Raw genomic sequence first — 16415 nt, 5'->3', positions numbered from 1 at the left:
GTGGAGTGGGCCCTATAAACTTAGGAAACTAATGAAGCAAACTCTCCATATAGATATATCCCTGAACTGAGGAGTAACTTGGGAATCTAATCCAAAGTCAGTAGAACAGGAAAAATAGGGGCAAAGGAAAGAGAAGCTCCATACAAAACTAGGAGAGGGTAACACAGCCAGATCTCAGGCTACATTTTTTTTTATTACTTTGTGAAAACAAAAAAAGAGAGATCTAGAACAGTGACATTAGAAAAGCTATCCTGACCCACACTCCCCATTTAAAAGCACACAGAAAAATTTCACTTAAAAATGAGCAACATAAAAGGATCTTAGTTGAATCCTATGCAATGTACAGGTAAAAAAAAATACAGGAAAAAGGAGTGAAATAATAACCCAAGAGACAATGAAATAAAGCATGCCAGAAAGACATGCTCACAAATTAGATAAAAACTATAACCTAGGGGCGCCTGGGTGGTTCAGTGATTAGGCATCTGCCTTCAGCTCAGGTCATGATCCCAGGGTCCTAGGATTGAGTCCAGCATCAGGCTCCCTGCTCGGCAGGAAGTCTGCTTCTCCCTCTGCCTGCCGCTCCACCCCCTCCCCGCTTGTGCTATCTCTCTGACAAACAAATAAAATCTTAAAAAAAAAAACAAAAAACTATAACCTAACTATGGTAATAGAAGCTAAAAAAAGAAATATAAGAAAATAATAGAAGCTCTGAAAGAACATAAATCAAAATTAGAAAAACTCCAAAGTGTGATTAGAGAATAGTAACATTTGAAAAGAGCAAAATAACTCAAGAAGAAATTAAAGAAAAAATCATTTCAGAAATAAAAATTAAGCTAGAAAGACCACTAGAGCAAAGAAACACAATGGATACATGCCTTAGGAAAAACTGAAGATGCAAACAAGGGCATAAATGTACTGAAATTATGTTTAAAAAAGAGAGGCCTTATCTTTTACATATATATTGAAATAGTTACACATAGAATATTATATCCTGAATTTACTTAAAAATAATTTAGGGCTGGATAGTGAAATGAGAAGATGAGGGGTACAGAGAACACAAGATGGTCCATAAATGGATAACTGTTGAAACTGGGAGATTGGTACATGGGGGTTATTTTAGTCTACTTTTTTATGTTTGAAATTTTCCATAATAAAAAGTTTTAAAAATAAAGCTTAATACCAAATTTTGGACAGCTAATGAAAGCTGGGGACTCTACCAAATAAATAATCTCTTGGAAAGCAGAGATTTAGTATTCTGTTTTTACCTACATAGAGAAAAATGTATCAACTCAAATTCTCTTAATGAAAGTTTTACTAAGTAATGTAAATATTTGCTGAAGACTTATCCCATGCCAGGAAATGAAATAAGCAGATTCCATTACAATTAATTTTAACTTACTTTTCATTACACTAATATTTCTGTTTTATCAATTTAAGTGACTAAAATGATCTTTTCACAGCAAAGACTATCCCAGGTGAGCTCCCTTCAGACATAATAATATTTAACTTGTGATGAAAAAATAGTTTCTTTGTTCAGCACATATCTTATTTCTGTGCCACAGAAGTGAAATTTATTATATTACCTATAAAGCTATGAGACTAAACAGATGAAAGAGACTGTATACTCATTCCAAGAATGTTATAATCATGAAACAACCTCCTTCCCTTATTTAAAATCTTATCATGAAATCCGCTTTTTAAAAAAAATTATATATTTTAATATTAATTCTTTTAATAACATTTAATACTTTTTATTAATATTTTTAATAGTATTTTTTAAAAAGTATTATACCAACAAATTGGACAACATGGAAGAAAGGAATAAATTTCTAGAAACATATAAACTACCAAAACTGAAACAGGAATAGAAAATTTGAAAAAACCAATAACCAGCAAAGAAATTGAGTTAATTGTCAAACAAAAGTCCAGGACCAGATGGCTTCAAAGGCAAATTCTACTAAACATTTAAAGAAGAGTTAATACCCATTCTTCTTAAACTATTCCAAAAAATAGAAAAGGAAAGAAAACTCCCAAATTCATTCTACGAGGCCAACATTACCCTGATAACAAAACCAGATAAAGACAACAACAAATACAGGCCAATATCTCTGATAAACATAGATGCAAAAATCTTCAACATAATATTACTAAACCAAATTCAACAATATATTAAAAAAATCATTAATCAAAGATCAAGTGAGATTTATTCCTGGGGTGCCAGTGTGGTTCAATGTCTGCAATCAATGTGATACATCACATCAATAAGAGAAAGAATAAAAACCATATGATTATTTCAATAGATGCAGAAAAAGCACTTGACAAAGTACAACATCCATTCATGATAAAAACCCTCAACAAAGTAGGTCTAGAAGCAACATACCTCAACATAATAAAGGTCATATATGAAAAACTCACAGCTAACATCAGCCTTAATGGGGAAAAACTAAGAGCTTTTCCGGTAAGGTCAGGAAGAAGACAAAGATGTCCACTCTCACCACTTGTATTCAACACAGAACTGGAAGTCCTACCCACAGCACTCAGACAACAAAAAGAAATAAAAAGGCATCTAAATAGGTAAGAAAAAAGTAAACTCTCAGTATCTACAGATATATATAGTTTCATATATATATATATATATATATATACACACACACACACACACACACATATATATGATATATATAACCCTAAGGACTGCACCAAAAATCTGCTAGAACTGATAAATTCAGTAAAGTCACAAGATATAAAATCAATGTACAAAAATCTGCTACATTTCTACACACGAATAATGAAGAGAAAGAGAAATTAAGAAAACAATTCCACTTACAATTGCTCCCAAATCAAAGATACCTAGAAATAAATTTAACCAAAGAAGTGAAGACCTATTGAAAACTATAAAACACTTATGAAAGAAATTCAAGACAACACAAAGAAATGAAGACATTCCATGCACATGGACTGGAAGAAAAATACTATTAAAATGTCTATACTACCCAAAGCAATCTACACATTTAATGCAATCCCTTCAAAATACCACCAGCATTTTTCGAGCTAGAACAAACCTAAAATTTGTATGGATACACAAAAGACTCCAAATAGCCAAAGCAACCTTGAAAAAGAAAAGCAACTCTGGAGGCATCACAATTCTGGACTTCAAGTTCTATAACAAAGCTATAGTAGTCAAACCAGCACGGTACTGGCACAAATATCACACAAAGACACACAGATCAATGGAACAGAATAGAGAACCCAGAAATGAACCCTAACTATATGGTCAACTAATCTTTGACAAAGCAGGAAAGAATATCCAGTGGGAAAAAGACAGTCTCTTCAACAAATGGTGTTGGTTAAACTGGACAACATGCAAAAGAATGAAACTGGACCACTTTTTTCACCATACACACAAGTAAATTCAAAATGGATGAAAGACCTAAATGTGAGACCTGAAACCATGAAAATCCTAGAGGAGAATGCAGGCAGTAACCTCTTTGACATTGGCTGTAGCAAGTTTTTTCTAGATAGGTCTCCCGAGGCAAGGGAAACAAAAGCAAAAATAAACTACTGAGAGTACATCAAAATAAAAAGCTTCTGCACAGCAAAGGAAACAATCAACAAAACTAAAAGGCAACATATGGAATGGGAGAAGATATTTGCAAATGACATTACAGATAAAGGGTTAGTATCCAAACTATATAAAGAACTTAGAAAATGCAACACTCAAAAAACCCAAATAATCTAATTAGAAAATGGGCAGAAAACATACACAGACATTTCTTCAAAGAAGATATACAGATGGCCAACGGACACAAGAAAAGATGCTCAGCACCACTTATTATCAGGAAAATGCAAATCAAAAGTACAAAAGTACAATGTGGTATCACCTCACACCAGTCAGAATGGCTAAAATCAACAAGACAAGAAACAACAGGTGTTGGCGAGGATATAGAGAAAGGGAAACCCTCCTGCATTGTTGGTGGGAATGCAAACTGGTGCAGCCACTCTGGAAAACAGTATGGAGGTTCCTCAAAAAGTTAAATATACAATTACCCTATGATCCAGCAATTGCTCTACTGGGTATTTACCAAAAAAATACAAATACACCAATTCAAAGGGATACATACATCCCTATGTTTATTGCAGCATTAGAAGCAGCCAGGCGTCCCTCAACTGATGAATGGATAAAGAGGTCGTACACACATTATACATATACACACACACACACACACACACACGTATACACACACAATGGAATATTACTCAACCATAAATAAGAATGAAATACTGCCATTTGCAAAGACACGGATGAAGCAAGAGAGTATAATGCAAGGTAGAAAAGTCAGGGAAAGAGAAATACCACATGATTTCACTCATTTGTGAAATTTAAGAAACAAAACAAATGAGCAAAGAGAAAATAAAAGACAGACAAACCAGGAGACAAACTCTTAACTATAGAGAACAAAGGGATAGGTTACCAGAGGGGAGCTCATGTGTGCACTCTCACTTTCTCTCTCTCCCTCCCCCCCTTCTTCTTCCCCTCACCACGCCCCCAAAATAAATAAATTTTAAAAAAACTTTAAAATGTTTTTAATTGAAAAAAATAACAGTAATAAAAATGCCTAAAATGCAGTAAGACAGCTCTTTTTTCATTTTCTCTTACTCTGTAAATATGGTATAATGCTAAAGAAAATATTTTAATCATATATAGCCTGACCCCTAACAATTTTTTTTTAATTTTTCCCTTACTTTCCAGTCTTTGTCCACATGTATACATAAGGCAGAAAATGAAACACAAAGGGGTTAAGTAATTTGTCCAAAGTCATTCACCCAGTAAATGGTGAGTTAATACTGGAATCTAGCCACTGTGGCTCAAGTCTGTGCTCTTAAGTACTATACTTTTTCATGACATCTAAATCTCCTTGTCCATCTCCACCAAGCAACCTTACAATTAACTCCATTTTCTGAATTACTTGATTCTCAGAAATGAGTACTTTAGCTGGTAGATACTAATAATGCTAGAAAGGTATGTTCCCTTTTGTGAATTAACTGGCATTAATTAACTGGCAGCTACTAAGTGTAGAAGGAATCAAAGAACTAAGAATCAGAGAAAAAAACATCATTTTTTGCAACTCCTAATGAGAATACTAATTTCTACAAGAATTACCTACTGATGTTAAAACAGTTATGTGAACAGTTGGTATCAAACTGAGTATTTGTACAGTGCCAAATTAGCAATACACAGATTATCTTCAATACACAGGGGAAACATGTCCATACAACAGAAGCATCAGATTGTCATCATTCTAATCTAGGGTTAATCTTAGCAACACTCACGGTGGATCAACCGAATATGATGTGTTCTGGCATAATCCAACATGGCACCCAATCACTAAAGATAAATTCTAGCCAAAAATTTTAACCTTGAATCCATCAAGCCTTTAGATATAAACTCTCAGTTTACAGGAAAAACATAGGCTAGAGTAATAAAGTAACTGATACCACAAGGAAGAAAGCAGCCAAATCCAAAAGGCAGAACATTCTGTAGGACCAGTCTCAACATTTCAGTCATCATTTAAAAAAAAAGAACTATACTAGGATAAAACAGACTTACAGTACATTAACAACCAGCAGTGCATAATACTGAATTGGACATAAATTTGTACATATCAGCTATAAAGAGTATTTTGGGGTGGGTGTTTGTAGAAAATTAAATATGGTCTGTGTACTGGAGATAAAAATGACCTGGAATGGATAGAAAGGTATTACTGACTGAAAAAGTTGTAGAATGGTATGTACAGATGACCTTATTTTGTCATGAATGTATTTATGACATTACAAATTTCCTGGGGTGGGGGAGAGGCTTGAAAAGCTATAAACCAAAGGGCATATAAATACAATTACCTTGGTAAATAGGCATAACCTACTGAAGCTGAAGATTTGAAAACCTAGTATACAACACAATAGCAGTGTGTGTGTGTACATGTGAGTGTGCAGGGAGGGGGGGATTACATCTGTATGCATCTGTACAGACAATCTCACAAGCATAAAACTGGTCAAGAAAAGCAAGACACAAAAAGAATACATACAATAGAATTCCAGAAGTTAGACAACGGTCAAAAACAGTTAAAACAATGTATTTTTTAGAGATGCATACACATGTAATAAAGACACTTTAAAAAATATAAGGGAACAATACAATTTACCATAATCATTACATCTATAGGAAAGGAAGGGAAGACAGATGATAATGATGCACACAAGGAGCTTCTAAAGTTCTGGTAATGCTGTTTTTCTCTAACTGGGTCCTACATACACACCATTCACTTTATTATTGTTCACTGAAATAAATGTACACACACATAATACACATATTTCACTTGTACGTATGTTATTTTATAATATAAATGAAATCTGTGGACCAGATCCCAGGCCACCTTGTAAGACTGCCTACTCCACCAGTTAACTGGCCTCCTGTGTGCTTTCAGAGCACTTTAATATATATTTATATTAATTTCAAATTTAACTATGATAAGCAGCTTTAAAATAGATGTCACTCTGGTAGCTTTTAAATATACTGATTTTCTCAAAATAAATTCTCAGATCCAGAGTTACAGAGTCTAAGAGAATAAACATATTTAAAATTCTTAGTACAAACTGTCAAATTACTTTGCTCAAGTGTTATCTCGATTTATAATATATTACTTGACTACAACTTCATCAAAAAATTAGTTCTTACTCTTTTAATGTTTTTAATTAGGTTATTTTGCATTCAACTTATTAAGAAAAAATATTTTCCCAGCAGTCTGTTGACCATTTCTATCTTCTCTTTACATTCTCTGTCCATTTGTCTAAAGAGATCTTGATATTTTTCACATAAATTTGGAGGTACTCATTTTCTGTAATTAGTCCTGTTATGAGTTGCAAATATTTCTTCTGGTTTTCTATTTTTCAGAGTAGATGCTATAATTTTTATATACTCAAATTCCACCTTTTGTTTTTTGAGATTTCAAAGAAGTTATTTCTCTATAGATCAGATGACCCAATCTATACCAATTTTATAGTTCCCACTTTCAAAGAGACTACACTGAGACACTCAGATTATTGTCAGAAAGTCCAAAAATTGATCATATAGTAAAAAAAAATTTTGACTCAATGAAGAAGATTATTAGTTCAATGGTGTTAGAATAACTGGATGGTGATTTAAATGGAAAAAAAACCCTCATACATTACATCAAAATAAATTTCAAGTGATTTAAAATTTAAATGTAAAAAATAAAATATTAAAAAATAAACTAAGAGTTAATATTTACTTAATCTTGGAAGGGAAAGCTATCTATGTATATCCAAAGGCTGTTAACAAAAGTAACACAAGTATATGTAAAACTGGTGAAATCTGAATAAGGTCATTGGGTAAGGTCAATTTTCTGGTTATGCTACAGTTATCTAGGATGTTACTTGCCATTGGGGAAACTGGGTGAAGTGTATACACTTCCCATACTATTTCTTACAACTGCATGTGAGTCTACAATTATCTCCAAATAAAAACTTTTTAGGAAGGACACTGGAAAGAATATTTGGTTGACATGGAATGATGTTCATGACATACTGTGAGGTGAAAAATAGGTTTCAAAACAGCATCTATGATAAACTTGTATAAACACAGAAAAGTAGACATATATCTATATACACACAGTGAGAAAACATCTGGAAGTACATACATAAAAGTGTTACTAGGTTAATAACACAGCCCTTGAAGGAAAAAGATATTACCAGATTCATTCTGTCAATTAAGATGCATCCATTGTAAGTGCTGACAAATACTGAAAATTGTAGGAACCAAAAGAATAGTCAATCAAAAAAAGACAAGCTTCATAAACAGGACAATGAGTCCAATACTTGATCTTGAAAATTTAATTTGCAAGTGAAGAAAACAAAAAAACAAAAACAAACAAAAAACCTAAAATGGCAAACTCCAGCACATGCACAAGCAGCCTATATGTTATTTTTAACAATGATTTTATTTCAGTGGGAAACTATGTATCTTGAAGTATCTTGAAATCAATGAATAATTAATTCCTGGGAAAAACAGATTATCTCCTGAAATATGACTGTATTCTCTGATCCCATTTTTCACCATTACTTTAGTGGCTGTGATTTTTACTTTCACTTTTAAGTGATAAACACAACCAGGTCATGTAGTTCACCTTCATCAGAAGGTTTGCAAGCTAACACAGATGTAATGATGTTGTAAATGATGAGTTAACACTACAAAACTTGTTGGCATCTGGATTTTAATGTCAACAGTGGTGACTCCCAAAAATGAAGCAATTGCCAACCAACAGCTAGGACACATTAATATAATATTGACAGTATAAGACATTTTTTCACTTGGAAGAATCCCACGAGCTCATTCTAGTAACTCAGTTTTAGCTAGAACAACTCTAGTCTTAATAGTTTGACCTAGGTCAAACTTAACTAAGCCTTAGGTTATATATTTGTAAAATGGAGTTAACTAATCTACCACAGACAGGGTTATTGTGAGAATCAGATTAAATAATGCATTTTAAGACCTTACAACAGTACTCACATATAGTAAATATTTCTCATGTATTTAACAGTGTGTTGTAGGTACTAAAACTAATTCTGTTATCTATTTGGCTTATATAGCTCATCCCAAAGTAACACAGTTCATAGAAAAATAAGGATTAGAACTCACAACTCAGTAAGTCATGGGAATGAAAGGCAGAGCATAACAAATACAGTCAACGATATTGTAATAGCAATGTAATGGGACAGATAATAGCTACACTTGTGACCATAATATAATGTATAAACTTGTCAAATCACGAAGTTGTGCATCTGAAACTAATGTAACTGTGTCAACTATACTCAAATAAAATTTTTTATTTGAAAAAGAAGTCACAACTCAGCATCTTCCTAATATGCCTTTTATCTGTATGTAAAACCTATTTCTCTACACTTTAGCTTGTGTAAATTTTTCCACAATAATTATTTTTTTTAATTTATTTATTTGAGAGAGAGACAGATAGTGACAGAGATAGCAAGAGAGCACAAGCCGGGAGGAGAGGGAGAAGCAGGCTCCACACTGAGCAGGGAGCCCGGAGTGGGGCTCAATCCCAGGACCCTGGTATCATGACCTGAGCAGAAGGCAGACGCTTTACCGACTAAGCCACCCAGGCACCCCCATAATAATTATTTTAAACTCATATATAGAAAAGTAGTTTAACAAATGTGCAAATTTGGATCACAGATATATGATCCAAACATTTCAAAGCAATATACAATGATTAAAACTCCATTAATCAATCGCTATTGTAACTCAATGTGAACACAAGGTTGGACAAAAAAGATATGTTAGACTAGTACTCAGGGGAAAAAAAGTAGATGTTGGTACTATTCTAAATGTGATATAAACCAAATCAGTCAAGTAGTATGACTTAAACTCTTGGTAAAATCCAATATGAGATGAAATACTTACACTAAGCACCACACTGGCCTGGCTGCCCCTTGGTCTGTCTCTGTCTGTCTCTCTTTTACCCCTGCGTCTCTTATTTGCAGACTTTTTTTTAAATAGCCTTAATATGATAACATGATGGCTCTCATAGTCATGCTTTGGAAAATCACTACCTGTGATAAATCATCATCTCTTTTTACACTGCCCTTTAATAAGATTATTAGAAAAGCAAAAAGACAATAAATCAATCTTTCAAAGTATCCCTATTTTGTTGGCTACAACTGAATATCCTCAAAATGTTTCCAATCTCTCTAGCATTTCATATATATATAAATACAAACTGACGGAGACTTTTAGTCTATTTTACTTTTAAAACCATTTATATACATATCAGGCAGAACCTAACATTTCAGTTAAAAGACTGCACTGAAACTGAATAGCAGGTGACTTAGCATGAGTAACAGGTCAATTATATGGAATTATAATTATTTCTGTGCATTGGGATTTTATGTTAAACATGAGAATGTGATGATGAGCAGCCGTATTTGATTTTAATTGCTGTAGCTTGAGTTATCCAAAACATCATGAGATCACTAGAGAAAATGAGAAAATGCCATGAGGCATGGGAGATGAAAATGATGCTGCAGAGGGAACTCTGGTAACAGATGTAGCTCCGAGGAATTGGCTCAAACTTATGATTTACAGGGAAGGATAAGTCTCTCCCAAAGAGTCTTCTCCAGAGTTGGCTAAGTCCCTTTACTTTCCTAGCTCCTGACAACAAAAAAGACATACTTTTCCACCAATAAATGCCTGAAGAATTGCAAAGCATTTTTCAGAAACAGGAAAATATGTGGGCTTTCTTTAGCTCCTTCAGCATTCTTATACTGACAAAGAGTTTCATACTATGCCCCAAATAAGATAAATCTGTTCAAAATCTTAAGACAAAACAACAAATAATTCAAGCTGATGAAAGAGAAAAAAAGAAAAAATAGAAAACTTGTAAACCCGCAAGATAAGAAGTCTGTTAGAAATAGTGGTAATAGACATACAAAAGTCTTTCCTACCAACCAGCCAATGGGAAGAAGAGGAAGATGACTCAGACACCTGAATCTTTCTGTTGCTTTCCATGGAAAGCCCTTCCTGGGAAGCATTCAAGCAGCAACAGTGATGATAAAAGCACCTGGGAATAGCATTATGGGGCATAAAAATCAACTACATTTTCTGAGCACTTACTAAGTATCTTACAGGAATTATTTCACTGAATTCTCAACATAGTTCTGTGAGATTTATTCTCATATAGAAATGAGAAAATTGAAACTTAAGACATTAAGGGACATGTGTAAGGTGGTACAAGAGACACAGCTGATTCAAAACCCAATCTGTCTCATTTCAGAACCACATTGTCAATCACTACATTATCACTACACTGCTCAAATGAGATACATACATGTCAAAGTAAATAAAATATATGAATGGTATAGCATTTGTAAAACTAAAGAGTTTTGAAATACCATATTCATTATTATTCATTGTTATTCAGTTAATATTCTCTAGACTTTAAGACTTTTTGCCCCTGACAACCCCCAAAAATATCTACATATATATGGATATATTTTACACAGTGATTATACACACATGAAATATTTGTTTCATAAAACTATATTCATCCTTACTACATGTAATATATTCTGATTTATTCTACTCTACCTCTTTTTTTAATGCTGGAATTGATTTCATGACCCATAAATAGGTAGCATCTTGTCACAGAAAAAAATCATAACTCAATATAGGACAATAGGTGTATGTATGTTTGGAAATACAGACAGAGGAAGTATGGGCATCCTGTCATGTTAGAAACATACACAGACATCCTGGGAGAAGAGTAAGATATATATGTAGGAAATCACATATAAGGTATTTGGTAAATATGTTTTCACAAAACCTCCCGCAGTACTACTATTCCCCAACGTTTAGAGAAGCGAAGTTATACCACCAACATCGTAAGCATTATAGTCAATGAGCTTCCAGCCAAAGCTGACATTATGATTCTCAACCAACATCAAAGAATGGAAGCATGCCACCTCCATGACCTTCCTGATAAAGGCAGCTTACTGTTTGCAAGAAAATTTTTCTGAGCCATTTTTTTTTTTTTAAAGATTTTATTTATTTATTTGACAGAGACAGAGACAGCGAGAGCAGGAACACAAGCAGGGGGAGTGGGAGAGGGAGAAGCAGGCCTCCCGCCGAGCCGGGAGCCCGATGTGGGACTCGATCCCAGGACCCCAGGATCATGACCTGAGCCAAAGGCAGTCGCTCAACCGACTGAGCTACCCAGGCGCCCTCTGAGCCATTTTGATACGCAAATTTCTAAAGTATATTAAACACTGACCTGACTCCTTAAAAGGACTATACAGAATTTAGCCTTTTCAAGGACCCAGGGTCATACTTACGCAGACACAATGGTCAGCTGGTAGATAGGTCACCTAATTCAAATCTCCCACTTTACAGATGAACAACGTGGCGTCCCAAGAGGTGATGCAATTTGCCCAAAGTCACCCAGTAGAAAGGTCAAGTGATTCCCATTACACCATTCTGCCACATCTATTACTGTACTATGTCAAGCACTATCTAGGAAAGTAGTCACAATTTAGGAGCAATACTCTTTGTAACTTCTCCCATGTTTGTTATTTTGGTTACCTCATTTCTTTCTCCATAATCTTTAGCAATAAAACTCTTTAATCAAAAAGGATCTGTGTTTATCTTCTGCAGGAAAAATTTTAAGCTAGCCCACTCCATAGCCCATCTTAGGGAAAGAACTCCCAAAATATAATTGTGTGGTGTACTTCAGAAAGGAAAGGAATGCAGACTGAATCCCTATGTGGTCTTCAGAAAGCAAGAAGGATGCAACGAAAAGCCCACGTTGGCTTAAGAACAGTTCTGTGGATGTGACTATCAGGAACCCCAGTCTCTGAAAACAGGCAATACAGTAAACTTCACAAACGCAGGGACTAGGTTCTCAGTAAATGTGGGTTGAATACTCTGAAAAATTTGTCACTATACAAACTGGTCCCAGGCCATTTTACTGTTTGACGTAGGCTTGCACTTTAGGGTGTTTACCTCTTCCCTTTCCCATTAGGATATCAACTATCACTTATATCTAATGAAATCCCCAAACACAGCTTTTACAGAAGTTAAGGATGTTTCTAATATGCTCTGAGCATGCTGGAATTATTTCTAAAATAAGAATATGCTCTAAGTGAGGACCTGAAGGATTCCACTATGTAAGAAGCATGCCGATGTTATCACAGCTCTCCTAACTTCCATCTTGCCTGCTCTTCTGTTGAACTGTTGTCTCTGATGCAGATTGCAGATTACACAGATGTCACTTCCAATGAAGTGTTATGTTATTGAGACTATTTTTATCCTGAAACCAATGATACTTCTCTACAACCCATCATTCCAATGTCTTTTTAAATGGCAAAATGTCTTGAAAATGACAACTGTGTACCCAAACTGAAAGCCACTTCCTAGAACATCACTTACATCCAGTTTTGTCCTCTCCTTTAAGACTCCAGATGGCCCCCCTTCCTTATTCCATTTTCTTCTATATTTTTCACAGCTCAAATACTTGATTTTATCCCTCTGCCTTTGGGTGTTTGACAGATATTTCCTGTATTTTGTAATCAGAAAGAAATGGACATAACTAAGAAAAAACATACAAAACTTTATCTTACCATAATCTCTTCAAAACATGACCCTAAGGAAAATCTTGTGATATGAAAAGTAAAAAAAAAAAAAAACTAATTAATCAAGGACAAAGGGATTTAAATATTATCTACAGATGTTTTTACTTGAAGCAATTGTCTCGACATAGAGCTAAATCTACTAAAAGAAAAATTACATTTCATAGCCTATTTCTTCATGTTTCTGATACATGCATGATTAATTCTGCTTTTGTCAGTAAAACTGAATATAAGAAATGCTGCTTTTCCTAAGATTTACTCAAGCCAGTATTTAGTAATGCAAACATATATATATATATATTTTTAAGTAGGCTCCATGCCCAATGTGGAGCCCAACTGTGGGGCTTGAACTCAACGACCCTGAGATCAAGAGTTAGACGCTTAACCGACTGAGCCATCCAGGTGCCCCCAATGCAAACACTTTTAAGACTACTTTCAGCAAACTATTTCAGAAGAAAAATATTCCAAACACATTAACAATAATTCCAATTAAGTAACGACTAGAATTATTAGAATCATTTGGGAAATGACTTATCCAATTTTTCCGTTTTAACATACCTAAACACAAAGCTTCATAACATAAATTTATGCAACGTGCTTGATAAACTCAGAGTATGTTCCCCATTAAGTGATATGAAAAACATAACTTACAATTAACTTCAAATAAGTTCTTCCCATACTTTGAGAAATAATACTACCCTCACTGGAATAAGTCTAAAATGAATCTTTCTCTAAATACACCAGATGCCACCTAATGCAATTTTCTGTATCACTCACAATATCTTCCTACCTCTACCATAACGGACTCTAACAGGATGAATATAGTCCATACTATGAACTGAACCAGAAAGCAACTATTTAAGAATTAACGGCATTTAGTAATAGGAATTAGCACTCTTATCAATTAAAATTTGAATCCAGGTAAGAAGAATCTTATAATAATTCAAAAAATTAAAAAAAAAAAACACCCCAAGTTCCTAGGTAACAAAAAAGAAAGGCAATAATATAGAATCCAAGTATGGTATAACAACTATTCAAAAATGGATGTTGTTCTCCGTTTTAGGATAGACTGGAGAGAACATCCAACATCTGTTCAAGCAGCTACAGCCAAGTCATCTGCAGCCATGCAGTTTTCAGAATGGGAATAAACATGTCTTTGTTGTCCTGAGACCAATTACCCACATGCAACTAGAATAAGAGAATTTTTGGTTAGACAATACCTGAAAGACTAGCTTACCCTTTCTTTTTAAAAACAAGACTGAGGCTCAGAGAGATTAAGTGCCCTAGCAATTCAAACAGCTATTTGAAGGCCAAGCAAGGTCTAGAAACAACCTTTCTCAATTATTTCTACTAATATGGGTTAACTCTGAAGGTCTGAAGCACTGATTCTCCTTCTGAGATGGAATGGGCCTTTGGAAATTTACCAGCTGTGTGATCTTGAGTACACAGCAATCTTTCTAAGGCCCCTTTTCCTCGTCTGCAAAGTGTAGAGAATACCTACTCTAAGGAGGTTGTTGTGAGGATTACAAACAGCTTCTAAAGTGCTTAGCACATCAATTAACAAATAATAAGCATTCAAAACCAGGTAGCTATTATTTTTACTCCGGCCCTGGAAACATGGCTGCCCCCACTGTTTGAGAAGACAACAAACTCCATTCGTTAACACAATGGACAGGTTCTCATCCACCAGAGCTTCTCCGACCTACCACATTCTGCAAACAGGAGAAAAGCCCTCTCAACAACCTACTTCACGCCATCTAAAATCCGCCCTTTACACTATTAAGAAAAACAAAATACCAACTGCTGCCAAATGTCTTCTGCCACGTGTTGTACGTTGAATTTGTCAACTAGAAATTGCAGGGGATTTTTCTGACTCCACCCAAAACACGGAGAATAAATGATGGGTAAACGAGGGGAAGATAAGGTCCCACACCTGAAATGGAATTCACAGAAGCTTCTCAGCTCATTTAGTTGTGAGTTGATAGGTGGGTGACAGAAAGCAAAACGCTATCTTTCAGCATCATAAAGCAGGAATGGCTAACTCAACAAAATACAATTCCCTAGGTTTGTCAACACAATAGAAAAGAATCCGTGTCCTTGTCCTAGTAAATTAATACGCACACGGGCAACAACTGAGCACCTTTCTCGAAAACCTGAGGACTAAACTGTATCCGAGCTGCACTACACCCTAGGACTACATAAATATATGAAAAATTCCTAAGAAAGGGCGAGACAATGATGGGGAATATCACCTCGAAATCAACAAGGAAGGAATCATGTCATGCCAAAGGCGTTTCCTTCGATAAAATCCCGACCCTCCGTTCTCATGACACTACAAACCCACCTCCCTCTAAGGAAATTACAGAATCACCCGCAGCAACCAACCTCAGCAATCGGCATCGACCAGATCGACCCCTACTCAAATGGCGCTAAGTACCGTGGGTCCAAGCCCCTCCCTGGAGCTGCCAAGTCCCGCGCTGACTCCACACTACCTCACTTCCTTCCCGTTCTCCCTCCCATCCTCAACCCCCGGCATTTCTCGCCAACCCTCACCACTGATAGAGAAGGTAGGAACGAGATAGATTTCCTACACTGTTCGGGGAGTACCAGAGCCACACATACCCGTCCCTATTACGATCACATCAAACTCCGAAGGGAGATTATCCGCCATCTTGAAAGGAAACGTGTCATGTGACTATTGCTTGTGGAAATGAGATCTAGTCAGGCGTTGCCCTGGTAGAAGGCGGAAGGAAAAACAGTGCATTCTGGATATTGTAGTTCTTGGTGGCCGGTCTAGATAGGCGGCTACAGCATTTTATTTTAAATGTTTACGCGAATGTTAAAAGCTCAGTTTATTTTCCAGGCTGAGTGCAGTAGCGCGTTTAGCCTGGAGGTTTGGGGTAGTAATGAGTTGGAGATTTTTGCTCTGCTAGCTAGGATGAATGGGAAAACCTGGGTGCCCCTTGACAATGATGAAGCAAGAATTGTTGGGATAGATGAAGGGCGGAATGAAACTGAAAGGGGATTGGTCTGTGAACAAAGGAAATTTTCATTCCAGCCCGGTAACTTGTTTCCCCCAGTGTGTGTGCACTTTCTTTTTCGCCCCCCGAGGCATAATTTTTCGCACCAATTCTTTCAAACTATATCCCGTATCTTTTTCGTCTCCATATCTCCCCAATGAAAACCCATGAAAAACCTCT

General features: G+C 35.4%; 1 protein-coding gene across 3 annotated transcripts in view; it reads right to left on the bottom strand.

Moving 5' to 3' along the window:
- CHM (CHM Rab escort protein) overlaps positions 1-15905 on the bottom strand; it is a 191340-nt gene extending 175435 nt beyond the window's left edge. For all 3 annotated transcript variants that reach the window (XR_014141263.1, XM_081808560.1, XM_081808561.1), the window contains exon 1: positions 15838-15905. Coding sequence is in view for 2 of the 3 variants with exons in the window: in XM_081808560.1 (XP_081664686.1) it covers positions 15838-15886 (49 nt within the window). In the remaining variant the exon portion in view is untranslated. The remainder of the gene's footprint in view (positions 1-15837) is intronic.
- Positions 15906-16415: the final 510 nt, after the last annotated feature.

The sequence above is a fragment of the Leptonychotes weddellii genome, chromosome X (assembly GCF_054177405.1).
Source record: "Leptonychotes weddellii isolate Sample4059 chromosome X, ASM5417740v2, whole genome shotgun sequence".
NCBI classification, from domain to species: Eukaryota; Metazoa; Chordata; class Mammalia; order Carnivora; family Phocidae; genus Leptonychotes; species Leptonychotes weddellii.
This window is presented reverse-complemented; position numbering and strand designations above follow the sequence as displayed.